Source organism: Neopsephotus bourkii, unplaced genomic scaffold (assembly GCF_033783945.1).
Source record: "Neopsephotus bourkii isolate Nb327-2 ecotype Australia unplaced genomic scaffold, CSIRO-AGI_Nbou_v1 NB_1572, whole genome shotgun sequence".
Classification (NCBI taxonomy): domain Eukaryota; kingdom Metazoa; phylum Chordata; class Aves; order Psittaciformes; family Psittacidae; genus Neopsephotus; species Neopsephotus bourkii.
Window position 1 is genome coordinate 728679 of NW_026902048.1, and position 22530 is coordinate 751208.

At 42.3% G+C, this 22530-nt stretch overlaps 2 protein-coding genes across 13 annotated transcripts in view; one reads left to right on the forward strand and one right to left on the reverse strand.

Moving 5' to 3' along the window:
* Positions 1-3021, reverse strand: part of IQCH (IQ motif containing H) — a 54904-nt gene extending 51883 nt beyond the window's left edge. For 8 of the 11 annotated variants that reach the window (XR_009728104.1, XM_061371125.1, XM_061371124.1 and 5 more), the window contains exons 1-3: positions 2906-3015; positions 2580-2677; positions 2136-2250 (exon numbers count right to left, since the gene is read on the reverse strand). Coding sequence is in view for 10 of the 11 variants with exons in the window: in XM_061371125.1 (XP_061227109.1) it covers positions 2136-2250; positions 2580-2677; positions 2906-2995 (303 nt within the window). In the remaining variant the exon portion in view is untranslated. Of the gene's footprint in view, positions 1-2135; positions 2251-2579; positions 2816-2905 lie in introns of all 11 variants that reach the window. The other 3 variants (XM_061371132.1, XM_061371131.1, XM_061371130.1) reach the window with 2 other exon arrangements.
* On the forward strand, positions 759-20580 carry AAGAB (alpha and gamma adaptin binding protein). 2 transcript variants are annotated; one of them, XM_061371159.1, is made up of 10 exons: positions 759-852; positions 9540-9730; positions 10105-10201; positions 10756-10845; positions 13132-13215; positions 17625-17707; positions 18134-18227; positions 19037-19141; positions 19620-19669; positions 20183-20580. In XM_061371159.1, the coding sequence occupies exons 1-10, from the start codon at positions 810-812 to the stop codon at positions 20258-20260; spliced, it is 915 nt and encodes a 304-aa protein (XP_061227143.1). In that variant the 5' UTR covers positions 759-809; the 3' UTR covers positions 20261-20580. The 2 variants fall into 2 exon arrangements, with proteins under 2 accessions (XP_061227143.1, XP_061227142.1); XM_061371158.1 differs by lacking the exon at positions 759-852 and adding an exon at positions 3475-3600.
* Positions 20581-22530: the final 1950 nt, after the last annotated feature.

Sequence of the window (22530 nt, forward strand, 5' to 3'; positions counted from 1 at the left end):
CAAGAATCATGAGATGTGTATTTGAACTATGAAACCATTGGGAAGCACTAAAAATGGTTTTAATTCATTTATCTGCACAATATAGTCTCTTCTTTTGATAGTAATTACAAGCAGATGTATCAATGAGATGCTCATTTAGGTTTGGGTTTGTAAGAACAGAAGTTATTATCCAAGCCAATTACTCTCTTACCCACATGGCTGCACAGAGACAGAAAGTTCAATTTTCACCTCATCAGTGATTTTGCGGTATTTATTTTATTACTATAACACACCACTGTACAGAAAGGAAACTGCTTGTGCTATTATGAAAGAATTGGAGGAAAATTGAATATCTTCTCAATTAAAATAGGAGATGAGTCTCAACACAGACTCCCCACCCAGACTGAGAGTGCATTGATCAATGCTGCAGTGGCAGATTCCACACACGATAACGACAATTGAAATGCTTAATAAAAAACCACCTGATAAAAGTTACTTTGTCAGCTGAAATGTGTGGCAAGTGACAACTCTGCATTTGCAGGATTTGGAGTGGATGGTATCATGGGTCTCTTCCATCCATATCATCCAAAGTCTTAAATTTAAGATGTTTTGAACCATCTTGATGCAGAAAAAGAACATATTGGAGTATACGCAACAGGTTGACATCTTTGGTACAATGAAAGGGTTCAAACCTTACTCCAGCGCAAAAGCTGTTTCAGAGTGGAGGGCATTTTTACCATTAGTAAGCCAATAAATCTGATTCACTATGTAATTCTGTTTTGCAGATGAACATGGTACCTGGCTTCTAATAGGGTCAAATTCCTTTATGAATGGGCTACATTATATTAATCTTCGAAGTGATCTGTATTATGGGTAAGTGAACCACTTTTCATGTCTAGCTGTTTGTTATTTGCATATTTTAGAGCCCTCTAGAAACATCTTTGCAGTCACATCTTTAATTCTGTCTGTGATGAGAGTGTATTCAGAACGTCACAGAAAATATCAACCCCCACTCAAACGCCAAAGCTGCACAAGCATCAGCTCAGCTGGCTTCAGTTCAGCATATTTAAAAAACTAAAACAAAAATTGAACTTCTACACTTATCAGCTACGGGCAACAGTGGCTTTTCAGAGGCTTTACAGTTACTGCACAAGGAAGAACCATCTATATGGTTCTCAGGCTTTGTTAGAAGAAATCCAATTACAAAATAGAGCAAAGGGGGAAGGGGGAAGTGCTTCACAATTCCCCCCGTGAGCTGGATTTGCAGAGTCTTATGTGTGTGCTGCTATGATTCACAAATACTCTGTGTGTGAGTAAATAATTTTAAACCTATTCTGACACCTGTGGGCAAGCTATTTCCCGTATGACAAGTCTTCTAGCAATGGATATGTGAAAATAGCATCTGTGCTTACTTGACTCCATCCTTTTTTTATCCTCACTACTATAAGCACAACTTACGCTCCATTTCTACTCTTGCACAGCATACTATGGACAATATTACAATATTACTATGTGAATTATTAATTTCCCTCAGAACCCCTATGAGTTGAAACATTGATATCTTCAAGCCTATTTACCTGGAAATACTGTCTGCAAATGGAAAACTATTTATGTCTTATAAAGGTGACTACCTTATACATGAAACAGAAATCTTTCCCACAATTTACCTTATCTTTTATGGAAAAACAAGACAGAGAACCACTTTTAGTCTCAGACACCACAAACACTGATATCTGTGCTCATGCTATTCCAACATACAGTTCCATTTTATTTAAACACATTACTTGCAGAAGCCCAGTTAAGCATATGGTATTTGCAGGACTGGGACCTTAAAGCAGAACATATATTTGGTTTCATACTCTAAGAATATACGTGGGAGGGGGGAAATAAAGAACAGAGGGCTTGTGGATGCACCCAGGATGATACCAGCGTCCTTCCTTCCTTTGATTTTATCCCAACTCCAAGGCTGAGAGAAAGCTCGTTCTCTCAGCCTGCTCATTCTGGTGAGAATCTTTTTAACACTTTAGTCATCGATGGTACATTATCAGAAACTGACTCCATGAGGAATCAGAATGTAATATTATGGTAACCTACAAGACAATAGTTTACTCACTGAATGTGGTCTCTGCCAGAATAAGCACTGTGTTATTTCTGACCTGTGATCCTGGAGACATGCGTAGTGCTGATTTGCTGTACACCTGCGCAGTCATGGGCCCAACCGGCACTCGTGGTACAGTGAGCTGTTTCTGAGAAGCACCAGGATGAAGGCCCCTGATACAGAAAGAAGAACAGTAAGGTTTTAAAAATTCCTTTGATTTCGCTGTTAAACCCCTACTGCTGCCACCCGGCTGAGTCCAACAAATTGTATTTAAATCAGCATTTAACAAAGGAAAGATCACAGGACTTAACAGAAGGTTGTCGTAGCTACTTAGAAGTACGTTTTCTTCTGTACTGTTTTTAACTTAAAACCAAACTAGCAAATGACCAGAATAACCTCATCTGGGCCAATACTCCCATTTGCTTTACAAGACTCTGAAACCCCAGTTTTTCTGTCCTGCTGCTTGCATTTGTCTCTGCAATAGACCAGCTGTTTCACTTACCATTTAGGGGGCCCTTTTGAATGTACTTCTTTATTACCAGCAGAAGAAATAGTTAACACTTGTCTGTTTATAGCACTTAAATAATTTTCAGCATGTTTCTGTTAGAGGGAAAAAAAATGTTTAGAGTATTACAAAGGTATGAGGGATATTAAATTTACTTAACTCAGTTAATTTTGCAGTCCAGGCCTTCACTTGACTGAAAAGGTGATGGACTTTGTGCTTCTGTTGGACTAAGTCTGATTTTGGCTGATGGGCACAAGATCAGGTAATTCTGATGACCCAAACAAAAGGAAATCGTACTTCTGCATGTGCTCTATTTTACTTACTCTCATCCCAAGTTCAGTTCTTTCCCCCACCGTTTTGAAGTCACTGATATCCACAGTTTCTACATTTCTTTTCAAGTCAGTATTTTTCATCTTAACGTTAAGCTTGCCAAGTTCTTGCACCTAAAAAACAAGTTATGCCAAAAATCATACCCATAACCAAAACCATCGTTACGTAGCAGGACTTAGCCAAAATTCAGTATTTCCTAAATACAAGAGAAAAAAGCACGTGGCTCCCTATAACTTCTGTACTTGATAAGAGAATAGAAAGGCGGCAGCCCAAGCCCTTGTCCCAAGGTCGCCGTGGCCTCACGCAGGGGCTGAGCCCTCCCGTCCCCGCAGCAGGGGAGCGGGGCCCCCTGGGGGTTCTGCCGGGGCCGGTGCGGCGCTGCCCGGACCCACCTGCCCCAGGCCGGCTCCCGCCTCCAGCCGCGGCTCCGCGAACCCGGCCATGGCGGCCGCTGCCCTCGCCCCTAGCAACGGGACGCGCTGGCCGGACCGCACCATCCGCCGCGCCGCGGGGGGGGGGGAAACGCACGGGAAGCGAGGGCTGGGCCCGCTGTCCTCCCCCCCACCGCCGCTGTGTGGTAACGGCGGTGCCGGAAGGGGCGCGGCGGCGGGCGCCATGGCGGCGGCGGGGCCCTTGGCGCTGGTGACCAGCTGCGCCGCCGGCTTCGCGGCCGAGGAGCTCGTCAAACGTGAGTCGCCGCCGCCGCGGGGCCTTGGCCCGGCAGCCCCTCAGCGCCAGCCCGCGCCATGAGGGGAGCCCCGAGGGCTGCTCTCCTCCCCTCTCGCGGCCACCGGGCCCTGGGCCTGCCGTGTTTGTTTAACCGCCTGCCTTGAGGAGGGAGTCGGGCCTCCTCAGGGCTTTAAGGAAATAAGCGATTTAAGAGAGGTGGTACAGAGCGCAGGTTGTGTTTTGTACCCTCTGTAACAAGCAGCAGGCAGTAACACCACAACTGAGGGAAAAAATGAAACCCCACATCCCATTGGCCCAATTTTAGATGTGAATCTGACTTGAGTTATACCTGGACTAGATAATTCGAGAATTGCATTGAGGGCGAATAGAAATAGTACTTTGTAGAACAACAAAGGAAGGACAGGTTCATGAGACAATCAGGGTTGCTGCTGGCCACTCACCTGCAGAGCACAACAGTGAACTTGTTTCCCTGGGACAGGTCCGTGGCCCACATGGCCCCAACAACAAGGGGGACGCCGGAGTGGCTCAGCAGTATAGGCAAGAGAAAAGAGGTGGATAAATACCATCCCTTTGGTTTCATCTTTCTATTTATGGAGTGAACAGACTGCATTTAGACCTTAAGCATCGTCCCGTGCTGAAAGTCTAAACTCTAAAGGTCTCTTGCTTTCATGCGTTATGTTGTTACTATTTGTTGCCCCAGTGCAGAAGCATAAAGAAAGGGAATACTAAACCCCTTCCTTTCTGCAGTTATTAAAATTGTGGATTACAGTTACTCCATATCAAATGCACAGAATTCATTCCAAAGGAAGTGGTTTTCTGGGCACCCAGTTTTCATTTTTATGGCCTGAAAAAGAGTAAGCCCTGAAGTAGAGAAAATTCTGATGGAATGTTTAGCAATTGTAAAATCAGGGGGATTCCAGGAAGAAGCTGTTTAAATCTTGGTGGTTTTGCCATTGCAACTTGTTAGTACAGCCTTCCTTTTTAGGGAGCTGTCACAAAAGGTTTGATGTGCACCCTGAGATGTGAAACTTACCAACACCCTACCCCCTTGTCTGGATTTGTTCTCAGCTAAGATCTTACTTGGGACCTCCTAAAGCAAGGGCAGCCCCCAGGGACTGGCTTCTTCCATCTCATTAAACCACATTTTGAACCAGCTCTGCAGTCAAAGGCTGCTCTGTCACAGCAGCTGGGTTGATATTTAATTATTTAAGCATTCCATACCAAAGAATATTACTATCAGTCATTGCTTATTTTTGAGGAAGGGATAAGTGAATTCTAAGGTATTATTCAAGGTTCCTGTAAATTTCCTTTGATTATTTTTCATTATGAAATTAAATAGGTAAAAAAGGAAGGTGAATAAAAAGCTTCACAGAAGAAAATCTTAAAACTTCAGGGTTTTTTTAACTAGTACTCACTTTTAAATGTCTCTTCTTCCACTGTTCTTCAGTACCAAAACTGGAGCCTTACAGGTAGTCTGTGTGTCCTTGGATTGGGTCAGACATTAAAACCGTCCTGAAAGAAACATGATGATTTACTAAAATAAATACCACGAGAATTTAGTTTTCTGCTTTAGATAACAAGTGAAATCAGATCAGCTCCAGAAGAATAAGCAGAACAAACATTGTGAAACATTCAAGGATATAGTGATGAGGCCAAGGCAGATCTGGCTGGCCTGGCTGAAGGGATTTGGTGGGTGGAAGCAAAATGCTGGTGCAGTTCTCAGAACTTGTGCTTTTACTGCATGAAAGTGTCACACCAGATTAAAGACATTATTTAGTAAATGGTTTAGAGCTGAATGCTGAGATTGGGACCATTATATCAGCACCTCTGAGGCAGTACACTGAGATACAATATATTTGGTTAAATATGCCATTAAATACTGTGTTGATGGTAGGGTCCATAGAGCAACCGAGTTTTGAGTCTGTACCAGAAACATGAAATGAAACTGGTATCATCACTGCTTTTGCCACTGTGTTGCTTTATTTCTCTGGTACGTGCTCTGTGTAGGAAAATCTATCTTGTAAGTAGAAAGACGCTGCTTGGAACATTCGCTGTTAGGAGGTTTATGGGAACTGATCTCTCCTGCTGCCTGCCAGAACTTTCCAGGATAAGTACAAGGCTTTTCCCAGTGTTCTCATCCTGTTAAGTGGGAGATAGCTTGAGGATGAGAAGAATATTTGCTAGATATACTTTAATTCATTCACATTTCCATAGGATGCCCTGAATGCTTATTGCATGAGATATTGTGACAAAACAAAGCTATCTAAAATGCAGAAAATAGGACTGGCTTTTCTTTTAGATGTATTTATCCCAAATTAAAACAGAAAGTGATTTAGTTTTTAATAATGCTGGCAAATAGATAAATACTGTCTGATGTGATTCCCCCTCCCCTCTTTTTTGGCTGTTTAGAATCATAGAATGGTTAGGGTTGGAAAGGACCTTAAGATCATCCAGTTCCAACCCCCCTGCCATTGGCAGGGATACCTCACACTAAACCGTCTTACCCAAGGCTTCGTCCAACCTGGTCTTGAACACTGCCAGGGATGGAGAATTCACAACGTCCCTGGGCAACCTATTCCAGTGCCTCACCATTTAGGACTCCCCTTCTCCCCTGCAGCATATTTCTTGTGTCTCTTTACTCCTTGTGTAATTTGCAGGAGTATTTTTTATGGTGTTTTCCACCAGGTGGCTCTCAAGGCCCAGAATGTGAGAACCACTTGGTGTACCTACCAGCTAAGGGGACTTAGAATCATTTAGGGCTTCATAAAAGACTGAATTATGTTCTTACAGTATGTACTCAATCTGGAAAACACACAAAAGAGTGATCAATACCTTAATCCCTTTGGAAAACACCCCTTCAATCAGGAGTTGTAATGGATCTGAAAAAGATATTACTATTAAACACAGTATAGTCAAAGCGCTTGAATGTCAGTTGGGTGTTAGAGAACAGGGAACACTGCTGCAAGAGGCAAGAGATCAACATCTGGGGCTTTGATTATTGTTCAGTTCTCTTAAAGAAAGGTCCCTTCTGGTCTCCAGATCCCCTTTTACAAAGGGTTTGCTGCCTTGCACTGGCAGAACACAGAGCCTCTGTATTACAAAAAGGGAATGGATGTTGGGTTTTACAGCTTTGCCGTGTCCTCTTCCTTGTCTTTGGAATCATTGTTTACTTTATGTTGTCTATATGGAAGATCATAAAAAGTCAGCAAGTTTAAGTCGGTGAAATGATCAGACATGTAAATAACTGAGAGGAGTTTCCAAAAGGATTGGTCAGAATTTTGTCCACATTATTGGAGATTACAGATACTGCTGAGTGAGGAAGGGACACAACCGAGGAGCTTTCTGAAAAACCAAAGCTGGTGACTGACTGCCTGGAGTGAGCCATACAGCACCAGGCACTGTCTGTTACTGGACTGAGCCACGCACTGATCTCGTGTGCCAGTTGCTGTTTTGTTCTTAAATAGTTTTCTGGTAGAAAACGGGCAAAGTGAGTCATGGATAAACTGGAAGAATTGTCCATGTCCAAGAAATGTGGTGATCCTGGTATAGGTGGGTGTTCGTACAGGGGCTTTGGAGGCTGCATGGATGAATAGTGCCCTTGCCTGTGGCAGGTTATAACTGAGGCTGATACTGGAGCTGCCTTAGAAACCGTCTTCTTTGGTCCCTAGCCTCAGGTAATTCACTGTAAATGAGGAAGCTTCTATTGCTCCCAAGTGCTTTTGTATGCAAGTGTGGGACACGAGTACAGGAATGTCTTAAGTAGTATCAGCAGTTACTGGTAAGACTGTAAAGGTTATTTCAGCAAAGTAAGTGTCCAGCATTAATAAGTGCAATATTTGTTGGAGGACCTTGAACTCTAAATCATGTTTTTGAGTGACACTAAGCAATGTTCTTTTGTGGCATGAACTTTTCCATGCATGTTTTTAGTACTCTTTAATGGTGCTGCATTTGGAGGCTGTTTGCATTCCTGTCATCCAGACAAGCCACTTCTGCCCTATGAAAAGGCAAGCTAATTGAGGCAGCCCAGCAGGCCTGCCTACTGTTGTGGTCACAGAGTGACTCAGTTGGTTTTCCAGGCGCTTTGCATGGCAAACCACTGACACTTTCAATGGCTGAGGAGTTTAAAATTAAAAGTAACTCCAACTCTGTTAGAGATGGGGTTGACAAGCCACCTCCTTCTTGCCACATTAATTTTATACAAGTTTATTCTATATGCAAACAGAACTTGATGGGGTTTGTTGTGATTAATATCCTCTAAATCAGATATGAAAGTGTTCTCTCTGAATTTACTTCTTTTATATTAAAACACAGGCTGTTCTGGAAACAAATTTCTGGAATCTGGAGGTGGCAGATGTAATCCTTTAAACTAGCTCCAACACGGACTATATCCTTGACAACTGGCTTTGAGTTGTAGTGTGTATTTCTTTTGTAGTCTCTGCTTGCTTACTCTAAAGGGCAAAACCTAATGGTTTAAGTGACTTTTTGTGGCAGAGAACTATTTACAAGATACTCAAACTACATTTAGCTTCCTGCCATGAGTAATCAGACTGCTTTGCAGTCATTCGTTACAGACCTTCATGCAGGCTGAGGCATAGCAGGGCTGAAGCCTTTCAGAAGGTTCCCTGCAGCCCTTCGAGGTTAGTGTGCAACATCAATTTTGAGTGGGAGAGAAATTCCACAGGGGATTGGCAAAATCTCTTTGGATGAATGATGGGTCATCAGAAGCACAATGGGATGAAAGACAACTGCTTAAAATACAGGAACCAGTGGCATGTAATAGGAAATGGGACATGGCCTCATTCTAGCAGTACTTTGAGGCTGAAATTTGTCCATGAACTCTTTTGTGAGGGGGGAAAAAAATCACTTCCAAAGCAAATGTAGAAGTTCTTTCATACTGGCTTTTGAAAATTGTGCTGCAAGTTCTCTCCTTTTGTGTTCTTGCTAGGGTGGCTCACTTCACTGCAGTGACTTTTGAACAGACTTCCTTTCCTCACCCTCTTCTCCTCCCCTCTTTGGCTTTCCAAGTCTTATTACTGATTTTCTGGGTTTCAGTTTTTCTATGGCCTTCTTTATTCTTAGCTTCTTGTGGCACTATTTGGGGAACAGCCTGTTCTAGCATCTCCAGGAACTGTTTCTCAGTACCTTCAAAACCTAACCTTTAAGATCTCTGAAACCCCCATATACTTGATTTCTGTTACACTTCTGATGCCCAAGCAGTTCTAGCTGACTCGGTTCTATACAACTGACCTGTGCTTTAAAGGGTCTGTAAGTTTGTGGAGCTTGAACAAGATATTCTGCCCTTTCCAGCAAGGTATGGATGGGATCTTCTACCGCAAACTATAATTCACCTCCACCAGGTGGCTGTCATGCTATGAGTGTGCCCTGTGAGGGTTGCTCCCAGCAGGCAAAGGGCAGTGTTTAACATCGCATTATCAAAGCACTGCCTTGGATTTTAATTGTCGAGCTCCTACATGGAATTTAATGGGAATTACAAGTCAATTGTAGTAACTTGCTTTATTTTCTCATTAGTTACCTTCAGGTTTTGGTCACAGTCAAACAGTTCTTTACATCTGAATGAACATGCAGGGTTTGTTTCTGCTGTAATAAAGCTTAGGTATTGTCTCCATACGTCCTGTTTACAGGTAACGGGTTTGAGCTAACACAGTAAAAAGCATTTCCAGGAAACAGGTTTCTTTCTGAAGAGCTTCTGTACCACATTTTATTTTGAGAGCCAGACAATAAACTCTTTTGAAAGGTAAATAATGAACTCTAGCACAGAGTAACAGGTTGAGGTGGAATTTTTAAAGATCTTAAACATATACTGGTTTATTAGAGTAAGAAAAATGGCTCTGTACTGGCGTTCTACCAGCTTCTCTGCACAAACTGTTTTCTTGATGCTGGTTTTATCACCCATCTCACTCATTTCCTTTTATACAGGTATCACAGGAAAAGATGACATTACTGTGGGAGCAACTACAAGTGGAAGAGTGAAATTTTACCCCTGGACAATAGATAATAAATATTACTCTGCAGATATTCACCTGTGTGTAGTACCAAACACGTTTCTTGTTACTGCAGATATTGCTGAATCAGTGCAAGCATTTGTTGTGTACTTCGACAGCACAATAGTAAGATTCTTTTGCTTCATTGTATTGCTTTACCTGTATGATAGTTGCCTTATCACAGTGCTAACCACAAATTACATTCTTTCGTCTTGTGCCATCCATTCCTTTTAGGCTGCTGTAATTGTCAGCAGATCAATGTTAAACTATTCCTGCTAACAACTGAAGCTGTTTTCTTTCCTTTTACTGTTATACTCCAGGTGGAAGGGAGTTTTGGGGATGCAACTATGCCAGTGAGTTAGGCAGATTTTCCCACTGTCTCCCAACTACTCCTAGCATATTTCCTTACTTCATTTTATTCTAATAATGATTGAGAACTAGTTTAAAAATCTAAAGGATTTGAGTCTGTATTCCAAATAACTTCGTTTTTTCTCCTTCAGAAATCTGGACTTGATAATGTCTCTGAATGGCTTACGTTGACAGAAGAGTGGTTACCAGAAGTCATGATCCTTGTTTGTAATAGGGTGTCTGAAAATGGTATGAAACCCACAGAAGTTCCATATTAACCTTGCATAATGGTTTGTTTTCTAGTTAAATCAACACTACTGCTTCTCAAAATATCAGTGCAAAACTGAGCTCTAGATTTCATTGAGAAGAGTCAGGTTAGTCTTATGTCCAGGAATACGGGGTTGCTTTGGTTCTACATCAGTATATGCAACACAACAGCAAGCTGTAAGGTGCACATATGTCCCTCTAACTGAAATCAGCTTCAAACCTGGAGTTAATGGTCTTCATTCACTGTGGCACTTCACTTACACACCCCTTTGAGTACCCACTGCAAAGCCATTTGATTTTATGGTAATTGCAAAAAAAAAACAAAACCCCAAACAATTCTTTTTGCTTTTTGGAAGCCTTTTGGAATCAGATTTAAAAATGAATGGAGGACCCACACCAGCTACCATATACTAATTTCTCATACAATCCAGAATAAGCAAACAACTTTGAAGGGATAAAACGTAGCTGAACATTCAGCTACTGCTATTGGTCTCAAATGTGTATCTTCACTATGCATTTTTGTTTCCCAACTTCAGGTATTAACAGACAGAAAGCTCAAGAATGGTGCATCAAGCATGGCTTTGAACTGGTGGAACTTAGCCCTGAGGAACAGCCTGATGAAGACGGTGGGACTGCTACTTCTCTTTTAACTTCTACAATGAAAAAGCATACCAAAATATCTCCTGAACAATTGCAAGGGGCATAACTTTATTTATGTGCTACATGATTACAGCATGGAATGCTCCCAGTTGGTGAGGCTTAGCCTCAGCTAGAAAAGGTCAGGAGGAGGAGGAGGTTATTTCCTCCAAGAAATTCCATTTGTCTCCTCCCAAATACAGCTGCTGTTTATGTAGCACCTACATAAAAATAATATCTGCTCCTTTTTCTGGCACCAATCCTAGGACTGTATTGATCATATTCCACTTGGGAAATAAAGCTAAAAACAGGAACCAGGGCAGGAAAATTCTTAAGAGAAGTAATTCTCATGGTGACATGACAGGCTGAAAAGGAGATTGTTAAAAACACTTCAGAAGAGCATATGCTGTTACACAGGAAATAAACCAGTTTCAGAATCACTGGCTGACCATACATTTATAACTTGAAAAAACCCATCCAAGTCACAAGTGTGATGTGTGATGTTCCACTCTTGAAAAGTGACTGTGCGCTTCCTGACAGCCTTATCAGCATCAGCCCAATCTCCTCATTGCAGTGATACAAAGACAGTGTTTACATCTTAACCCCTACAGAACCAGAATGAGATAAGCGACTCCCATTTCCAGGCCTGAGTGGAATTAGTCACCAACATTTGCTCTATTTCAGGTTCACTAAGTATGTAGCTATCACCAGGAAGAGTTTAGTTTAAAGTCCTAAGCTAGAACACAAGTCCCACCCCTGCCCCATGTAAGTGCCTAAATACAGATTGTATCCTGAATGGCCAAGAATGCTCCTTCTCTCCCCACCATGTCTTTAAAAGTGCATTTCTTTTGGGGACTCTGTTAGTGAAGTAGGGGGGGGGATGGAGCACTTCTGATCTATAGAAACCAGAAAAATCAGCAGGGGATATCCCTGAGAAGTGCTTTAAAAGGAAATGCTAGTAACATTAAGTCAAGTTAGTTTTATATTGAGTAATTGTTGTAAAGAACAAGCTATTTACCACTTAATGGAAGTAATAGGAAGAATAACAAGTCAGGATGGTAATCTTTGGAGTATTGCAGGGGGGTTGGGACTAGATGATCTTATGGTCCTTTCCAACCCTAACTATGATTCTGTTCTATGATATGTTCTTTCCTGGATATTTAGTATGGTTGTTGGTGCATAGGAATAAGAGTATTCCAGTAAGTAATATATTTACCCCATAAACACACTTTATGAACTATAGAAGATAGAGGGGATGCAGTAAACATACTGGGCCCTTATCTGTTTAAACACTCTGACATTTCTGGCAGCTCATCACAAGTAAACCACAGCTCTTGCTATGACTGTCAAACAGTTGTTCGTGCAGTAAGGACGAGACCTCTAAACTGAGACTCATGGTAATGACTCTGATACAGAACCCAACAGCAGTATCAGAGGGTAAAATACTTGATCCAAGGGGTCAGAGACAGCTTTGAACTCATTTTTAAGGGCAGTTTCAATGATTGCACCTGTCCCTGAGTCATCCTGAGAGGAAGTTCATTTTTAAGCAATCACATTTTTGTATCCAAAGAGTGTGTTTGTTTTTTTCCCCTATTGCTTTGTGAGACCTGCACAAATATGGGAAGCTGACTAAACTGAGGAAATGGAAAACTGACTATACAAGGTGGTGTCAGAGCTATTCAGTAAATAAGTACAAGTCCTAATAATGCTTTCCCAAGTCTTTCCAGTTACTGTAATGCACAGGATTACTGGAAAACTTGGAGTTAGATGTGGGTATGGCTTTACAGTGATTATTTGTAACAAGCATTGCACTTTTTTAGATGGTTAACCAAAGTTCTTTACTTTATAAATGAGGGAGAAGTAATTCTAGCATCTATTTTTATGCCATACAGCGTTCTCAAAGAACTTGAGGTAAAAAATGACTTGCTTTTAACAGCAACTTAAAACTCACTATTAAATTTACCTTACAGGTTACTGAACCATGTGGGCCTCATACTAAATATTTAACAAAACCCTACTGAGAATTTAGATTTCTCTACAAAAGCTGAGCTCACAGTTCATAATGCATGGAAATCCAGACCAAGAAGTGATGCATTAATTTAGATTTGTTTGGTCTCTCGTGAAGCAAAGGCAAGAAATCTGTGTTTCTTAACAGAAGTAGTGATTTATATTGCCTGTCATAAGATAGGGCAGGGATTCAGACACACAGCCCCTTACTTTCAGACATGTAATAGGCTTTGGTCTAAGGAGTCCAATGTCTCTGTCTCTTGGTTTAGATGACTTTCCAGAGTCCACTGGAGTGAAAAGAATTGTACAAGCCTTGAATGCCAACGTGTGGTCCAACGTAGTCATGAAGAGTGGTATGTAACAGGTTCCTCTTACACCAGTTCTGGACAGCACAAGGCCTAGAGGCCTTACAGTTTTAGGCAGGAGCTTAAACTGAGCAGTTACAGTACTGCTGCCACTGCATCAGTACAAAGAGAATTACAGCACACTTCAAGCTTTCACATGGAATAATAGGGATTCAGGTATTGCTTTCATTGTCTCTTGAGGCACAGAGAAACATACAGGCAGTGGGTGGAATTTAGTCCTATTTCAGCATCTGTTCATGTTCCTTTTGTACTTGAATTTGTTCTCTACCAATAACTTGAGTTAAATAGTCACTAACTCAATGAAAAACTAAAGCTTGTTCTTTCATACTCTAGCAAGAAGTAGCAGGAAGTACCTCGTCATTATCAGCCTGGCCTAAGAACTGATACATGGGTTAGTGGAGAAGTGTTATATTAGTTATATATTAAATTAGTTATAACTGTTTAACAAAATATTGTTTTGAAATAGGACTGAGACTGGCAAAGAAGTGATTTCAGGTATCTATTGAAGGGCATAGTAAGTGCAAGGACTGTATTCCCTACAGAAAATCCCACTCAAGTACATGGAAACCACAGAATGTACTGGAAACAGTGCAAAAACCAGTGCTTGTCCTTCCATCTCTTGTTTCACAAAGCCTCACCCTGCCAGCAACCTTCCAGGGTCTGACTGCACTCTGATACACAAGTTCCCACTGTTGGGGCTTCTTCCTTCCTATGTCTTTTAACTGTGTAATGGTTTTGAGTGCTGAGAGGCTTCTGATAATTCCTTTCACTGCAGGATGGTTCCCAGGACTCCCCAGAGCTGGGATGAGAACTACTAAACCAGTAATCTTCTCTCATTTTCTTTCCCTTACGTAGCCTTTTGAGTGTTTCTCATACCCATCAGAATGAGGTTCAGGTGGGTTCTAACTTAAGGTACCCACTGTAAAGCAATAGGTGACCCTTTGAGATGAAGTTTTCTCACTAGTGCTAAAACAGTTCCCTTAATGGCACGTTTCCTGCAGTTGACAGATGCCACATTTCACAGGAACAGAACTTAGTCACATGTGCAGGTCTGCAGGGAGGAAATTCCCATGCATCATTAGTTTGTTCTGTAAAAGTCAGATTCCTTGGAAATCCACATTTTCTATCTCCACAGTGCAGGAACCACGCAGCATTGATGCATATTGCTGCAAACCCCTCAAGAAAGGAGCTATATTTGGAAGTTGTTGCAGCCTGAATGGGCCTTCAAAGGGAAACCATTGAGCTCATTTTACTTAAAATAAAACCTTTTACGACCTGTAACATATCTTTTGCCTTCAGCTTCCTCCTGATCCTGGCAACTGTCTGCCATGTAAATCACACTGCAGCTTTTCCTGCTGAATTAACTCTTACCTGCTGGCCATTTCGAAACCATGGAGTCATACTTCTTGTGAAGATCTTTCATAGAGCATAACGTATTTGTGGAGCAGTGAATGCTTACAGCACTGTTAAGTGTAACCATCCAAACAGCCAGTGTTACAGCACTGCCTTACTTCTGTTTGCATGAGAATTACATTTACAGATAGAGCAGGAAAGACTTTTTTTCAAGTACAAGTGTTAAACCCATAGTAATTTAAGGTGGTTTATCTTAAACACTAATAATTCTTCTTAAATTGGGAAGCAGATTTTTCACACAGCTATTAAGAAAAGTGTTGACCTTTTGATTTTCTTCTATAACCATTAAATACATTCATCTCTCACCAATTCATAAAAATAGGTATTAAATACAACATAATTGAATTACAAGCATTTTCACATCAATTAATACCAATTAAACAAAGCAGTATTGTCTAGTAAAATTAAAACCAAGCAGTTTACCTGAGAGTCTCCAGAGAGCAACTCCTGTTTGGAGGCAGTATGAAGCTGTTGGTTCTCCAGGCCTCAGAGCTCTTTGCCTGAGAATCAGGTGGGTTTCTTCCTCTTGTGCAGAAGAACATGAGCAGTTCTTCAGCTAATATCTTGCCCATACAAAGGCAGTACACTTCTGTTGTGATTATCTGTCCCCCCAAGAACAAAGCTATCTGACTTTAGCAGCAAGAAACAACTTACTGGCCTTTGAAAGAGGCTTCTTGCTACTTCGGTGCTTAAATAGGCTCTTGAGTGCTCCCAGCTGGAGCTGGTTACCTCAGGTGGGGCCAGGAACAAGCCTGGCTCTCTTTACAGAAAAATAGCCTGGTTTAGGGGGACTAAACATCATTTAAACAAATCATGAATTTTGACCTTTTCATTTCAATTTTATATAGAAATTAGGATCACCACATTCTAACTAGAAACAGGTTACAGAGTAGATAAAGGCAGTAGAAAACATTCTGCCATGAAACAAGCATATATGAGTCTCAGAGCCATGCTCACAGCACAGAGTACTAGAACTCTGTGACTACTAATGAACGATACCTGTGAAACTGTGGACTCCATCATTTTGGAGCCACCATTACAATAAGTGGAGTGAGATAATGTTTGGCTTTGATGCTGTCAGAACACAGCGTAAGGCATCACCCACTTCCTAAATTGCACCCAGAAGTTGAAATAACTTTTACATCCAATAAAAATGAGTTTTTAGGAAGGCTTTTGAGGGTGTGCCTGCAACCAAGTGTTGTGTCTGCCGCCTCCCTAGCCACGGGTCCAGAAACAAATAGCTGCTTTTCAGAGGACCCTGCTGGAGATTCCAGTGCTTTCTAACTGGGCCCAGTGTTCTCTGATTACACTGGGGGAGGTCTTGCGTATGTGGTTGTGGTGGGGTCACTGCCCTGTACAGACTGAACTCTAATCAGATACAAAAGAGGTAAATGACTAGATCACTTCATCCACCCCGCTGCCAATGCAGGAACGTTCTCTCTCAAGTACACTCTGGGCTGCAGTGTCCAGTCTAGCTTAGATGACTCAGACATTGGCGAAATGTCCATCTTTAGTTTCCCAAAAAGACAGCTCTTTGCTCAGCCTGCTGAAACCTGGGGAAGCTGCTTTGGTTTGGGTTGAAGTCCCAGTCTTATCGCTCAGTTGCCTGCTAAGCTGGCTGTTGGACTTCATGGGCTTTCACATGTCTTGCAAGTGAACATTTTTAAGGCAATTCCTTCAGCTAGACTGATTCACTTCTTCCCAGACCTCTGGTGAGTGATCTATTAAAGCAGTAAAGCCCTGTAAAACAGAGCCAGTTGAAACAAATACCTGCTGGGGGCTGGAGGGAGCAGGAGGGAGAGGACGGGGACAGGACACGCATTAGCCCAAGTACACAGTGAAGATTATTAAACAGGAAATGAGGGCTTAGTAATTCTCTAATGGAGACGTGTTTACATGTTTTCTAGAGAGCTGATGGCTTCAGTTACACATTCAACTCTTCAAAATGAGATTTTGTATAAATGGCAAGTCCATTTGGACAGTGCATGAGCATGACATCACCTCAACGTTTGAGGCTAGCGCTTAGTCATTAGGGGAATAACTCAGAACACATTTTTTTTTGTGCTGGCACAAGTCACTTTTCCTGGCTGTTTGCAGTAACTTCATGCTGGTTCTTTCTTAGTTGACTAAAATACAGAGATTTTCAGAAAACCCTCCTCAGTCCCTTGTGTAACTGCAGTTATTCCCTACTCAGTGCAAGGCCAGCTGAAAACATGGCTCAGGAAAAAAGCCTTCATCGTATCATCTATTATGCATGTATTTTATTTTAAAATAAAGTTTTTTAAATGCTTTTTATTATACTTTAATTTAAAAATCCTGCCCTGAATCTATTAACTTAGATGATTGTTTAGTTTTACATTTGAACTCACTGGGGGTTTTTAGGTTGGATTTAAAACACCATTGAAATACACAGTGGATGAGCAGATGCAGACACTTTGTAGTGTGAAAACACATTGGATTTGATGGTTGGGGCCTTCCACGAATTCTGAGTTAGATATTTAGATATTAAGAACTGCCTTTGCATTTACGCTAGCGCTGAACCTGTTTTGACAACATGTGTATAAGCAAAGACACTTGTTGCATTTCCTGTATCTAACCACAAACCCAGCGCTGCTTCCCATGGATGGTGAAACCCGGTCCACTGAGCCTCAGCAAACAGCAGATGCTGCTTCTGTGTCTTGAAAACTGCCTTGTTTGGAACCAGAGACGTTTTCCAGACTAAATCCTAACAGAGCAGGGACTTCACGTAAGGAAAAAGAAGAGCTCACATCTCTTGTGCCATACACATCTAGTCCCTGTAGGTAATACTGCAGTAAATGTCGTTAGTATAGTTTAAAAACAGAGAAAACACAATTTCAAGTGCACTGACACAGTTCCACAGGGTGCTGCGTGTCTTCCCTGAAATAGTCTCTACCCCATCTGGTCAGTTACTGTTTGTGTTAACACTGCATTTTCTGTCACACTAACTGCTGGTTTGTTTCCAGACAGGACCCAGGGCTTTGGTCTTCTCAGCACGTTAGCAGGTGCGAACCATAGCATCAGGTCAGAGGAGAGCCAAGATACAGAAGTAAACAGTAATTCCTATTTCTTATTCTTTGCTCATACTGTTTCTTGTGTTGCTTTTTCTTGTTGTCACACTTGGGGTGATGGTGCCTTGCTTTTATTCCCTCCTTCCTCAAGGGATGCATCACAGCCTGTTGTGCATGTTGTTTGTCATTAATACCCAAGAGCAGTGTTTTGTGCAAAGCAAACCCTATCACTTGATAAGTGTTATTTAAAAACCAACAAGCCTACTGTAGCAGACCTTCATGTAGCACCTGTTCACAGTGTTGCAAAAGTGGGGTTTCGTAATACACATGGTACAGGTTTTGCAGTAAGCAGCAGTTTTAGATAAAGACTAAGTTTTTGAAGTCAAAACAGGAAGCACCTGATTTGCTGCTGATGTTTGTAGGTGCATTATTGGGTACTCTAATAACTGTTTGGTTCCTGACAGCCCAATCCAGCAGCTGCAGAAAGGGAAGAATCCTGTTCAGACAACAGGGAAGATGGAGCTAGCACAGACAACCTACAGATGGACAGCATTGTAGGTAAGCTCTTCTGCTTGGCAGATAGAATGGAGCAGGCACCCTGGCTGGGGTGGTCCCAGAAAGCCACTGGCCTCTTCTCAGTGAAAAGTATAGGATAAACATGCTTGCCCCAGTCAGTAGAGAATAATCACTGAGTTAGGGTGTTCTTACAAAAATGGGCCCAAGTTTGGATGGGACAGAGCCCCTGCAGCACTGGAAACATTCAGATCTGATTTGATGACATTTCCTGATGCACATACAATATACATTGTATATATCTAGAAACATCCATGTAAGAATAAAGCTTCAAGTTTTAGGGTTGCAGAGAAAAATCATTACAGTTTGACCCAGCAGGAAGTGAATGATTGAAGCACGCTCTGCTTGGGTCAGCCCTAAGAGGTTCAAGTGTTTTGAGCTACAGGTCCCTAAATAATTGCAGGAGATGGAACTTTCTTACACATTTCATGTGGAGACATTCTAAAGGATGAGTGTTGTTAGTTGTGGTCTAAGCACAGTCTCATTACTCTTTAATTTACTCCGTGGCTGCTCCTAGACAGATCATTTTATAATAAGCAAGAAACTTTAAATATTGGATGAACTCAAAAACACTCTTGCAACATAATGTATCAAAATTAATTACCACTGTAATGATGCTGTGAGTTGCCTGTATGAGCAGTCAGTAAATTAAATGGTTCTTTTGCTCCTATGGGGCTGGAATTTGCAAATGGGCTTTGCAGATGTTAAAATATTGAGTGCATCAGAAAGGCTTTGCTACCTGCTGAGAAACCGGAATAGCTTACCTTGAAGCAACCTGCATGCATTTGTTTCAGACCCTGTGTTAGACACGGACATTCAGGAGCTGGCCAGCCTGACCACCAGAGAGGGTGACCTGGAGAACTTTGAAAGGTTGTTTTCAAAGCTGAAAGAAATGAAAGGTAACGTGCCAGGTTCTGAGCTGTATCACCTTCCCAGTCCCTCCCAGGCATGAGAGCCGGTGGGGGAGCTGGGGAGACTCCTGAACAAATTCCTGTTCTCCTGTCTGAGGTTTAATCTTTTCATTATTTGCCCTTTGCTTGATGGTGGAAGAAGCATCTATTGCTCAGCTGATAGCTGTCACACTGATTTTGTTCACATGAACTAATGCTCCAGTTTCCTGTAAACAACCTGTAACAAGACTCATTTTTAAGCTCTGTAACTGTCTGCCAATCTTACAGTTCAAAGCAGCAAATGTTAGAGGTGAAATCCGGTGCACTCAGAAGCATCAGCTTTCTGGTGACTGGGAACTGCGAGTGCTCTTACTAAATCAGATCAGTTTTTTATGATCTTTGGTTTTTGGGTGTTCTCCCAAACCCAGCTGCAAGAGGCAGTGCTCACTCCTGAGGGTGACTGCCTGAATTCTGTTCCTTTCCACAGATAAAGCTGCAACGTTGCCTCATGAGCAGAGGAAACTACACGCAGAAAAGGTGAGGGTTTGAAATGGGTGATTAATCTGGAAAATGGGTTTTCCTTTCTAAGCCAGGATTACTGCTGTTGTAGAGTTCCTGTATTCAAGAGTAGCGAGAGCAAAGCACAGTCCCGGGAAGGCTGTCTCCTGTCTCCCAATAACTGAGTAACAAATGGGGGATTTTGAAACACTGGAAGAGGCTTTCCCCTGTCAGAAGGTGTGCAGTGAGGCCCTGCAGCCACCAAGGGTGTAAGCAGCTTCCACTTAACTCAATGGAAAAGCCTTGAGCTCAGGGAAGATTCAATATGGCTTAATTAGCACAGGGCTGGTATCAGATGTGCCTCCAAGAACTGCAAATTATTACCTCTGTGCTGCTGACATTTCTTCACTTTAGAGAGGATTAGCATTGTGCTTAGAACCGTGGCTGCTACATTCAGCTGCTGCTCAGCTTGTGTTTTCTGCATGGGAAGTGCAAAATCTCGGTCACTTCAGGGGAATTTTTCCCCCTTTCCTGTCTTTTTGCCATTTTCAGGTGGCCAAAGCATTCTGGATGGCAATTGGAGGAGACAGAGATGAAATCGAAGGTCTCTCCTCAGATGAAGAAAACTGAGTTCTGTGGCTGTAAGCACCAGAGCAGCCCTCAAGGAGGGATCTTTTTGTGCCATGAGTGTTCATTGTGAAAGCCCCCTTTACCCTGCGTTGCTTTCTTTGGTTAAAGGACTCTCCGCATCACTGTAGTAAGTTACACATTCCACACCACCTAATGGTTACAGTGGTTTGGTCTGACCATTTATTCTCTCAGAGAGAATCCTGGAAGGCAACACAAGCACTGAGAGGAAATAATAATCTGTTTACATTTCCCAAATTAACATTTTTATTGTTTCCTCTTTTGAGTTTAAATAAACAGATTTACTGCCGCTTCTCTCTCTACATATGGCTGCTGGTGGTGAAGTGAGTACTTAATTCTGAACTGAACATTTTAGATGTAGGCCTGTTTGATGTTTTTATGTGGCTTTATAGCTGACTTACTAGTTAAAACAAACCAGATTTATATGAGCCATGAAGAGAAAGTTGCTGAATTGTGCCCTGTTGTGGGCTGCCATGCCAAGGCTGCAAGGTTAATCCTGCTGAGTGCCAAAGCCATGAAGAATGGCCCACAGGCTTTGAATTGTGTTTGTGGCTGTAAGTACGTGGTCCTTCCCGGGAAATCAGGTGTTGTGCCACACTCCCGGGGTTCCCATTAGAAGCTTAATTTGGGATTAAATGCCAGACAGATTTCTGCTGCAGTTCCAGGGGTGAAGTTCCCTGCCCAAACCTTCTGCGCTGCTTGGCCTGCAAGGCCTAACAGAACGCACAGTCCTGCTGGTGAACTGTCCTGAGTACCTAAAGAGAAAAGCTGTGATTTCAAAACCCCACCCTGCGACCTGATGCATTTACTACAGACTTACGCTCTTGTATGCTCATTAGAAAGCACCAGAGTACAAGTCTCACTTGGCTGCTTCCTGGTAGCAAAGATTCCTTTGTCTTCAGACTGGATATATTAGAATCCCAGACTGGTTTGGGTTGGAAGGGACCTTAAAGCTCCTCCAGCTCCAACCTGTGCCACAGGCAGGGACCCCTTCCACTGGAGCAGCTTGCTCCAAGCCCCTGTGTCCAACCTGGCCTTGAGCACTGCCAGGGATGGGGCAGCCACAGCTTCTCTGGGCACCCTGTGCCAGCGCCTCAGCACCCTCACAGGGAAGAGCTTCTGCCTAAGAGCTCAGCTCAGTCTCCCCTCGGGCAGGTTCAAGCCATTCCCCTTGGCCTGTCCCTACAGGCCCTTGGCCACAGCCCCTCTCCAGATTCCCCGTAAGCCCCTTCAGATGCTGTCATCTCTTGATGACAGTTTTTGACAGCAATATTGTCATCTCCTGCACTGGCACCCAGCCACAGACTGACTGGAGAGTACAAACATGTGAGGGATGTGGAAGAAGGAAGGCATTAGGCTGGTGGGGGAAGGAAAGAAAAAGTTAAATCCCATCCTCTCTCCTTTCCTTCAGCCCTTCTCTGGTACTTGCCTGCCCTGCCCTATGAAATGATGTGTATTTCCCCCAGGAGCATTTCCTTAGCAGTCTGAAAATGCCACATTAAGGAATCTTATTCAAGAATTCTGAAATTGAGTTTTCCTATGTCTTGTTTTTTTCATGTCAATAAATGGGGTGATCTCAAGACAGTGGCTCTCCAGAAGTTATTTGACAGCTTTACATTTTGAAAGCACTTTCACAGTGGTTCTTGACATTCATTGCCTCTTCTTGTAAGATTAAGCAGCGCTACAATAACAGGCTGCTTTGGAATGTTGTAAATCATTCCCTGGGAAAACACTGCAGCGTTTTCAACTCTTAAGAAATAGATCTGAAGCCTTGTTTAGTGCTTTGGAAGGCATTTCTCATGCAAAGACTGAGCAGTGTCTCCACCACAGCAGAGTACTTATTGTTAAGAAGAAATACTCCTTTTACAGGGATACACAGAGACATTCAAGGGAACACACCTCCCAGGGCCACCTCTTCCAAACAGGATGCTAGAGAATGGCTCCGGGCCTTGCCGTGAATCGTAACCCCAGGACAGAGCTGTAACAAAGGACTGACCTGACGGGGCTTCCTTCCAAGTAGAGAATGGTTTTGCATGGTTGTTTCTTGGTAGCTGAAGACTGGTTTTTCCCTTCCTAAACACTTGTGCCATAGTAATAAATGGCAAAAACACAGAGGAAATTAATTGTTAGGTCATATAAATACAATAAATCAAGAATAAAACTGAACTGACCAACTCCAAGCATGCCACTGGTTGCTGTGAACTTTCAGCTCTGAACGCTACAGAAATGCTGTGTTCAAATGAATTATTAAA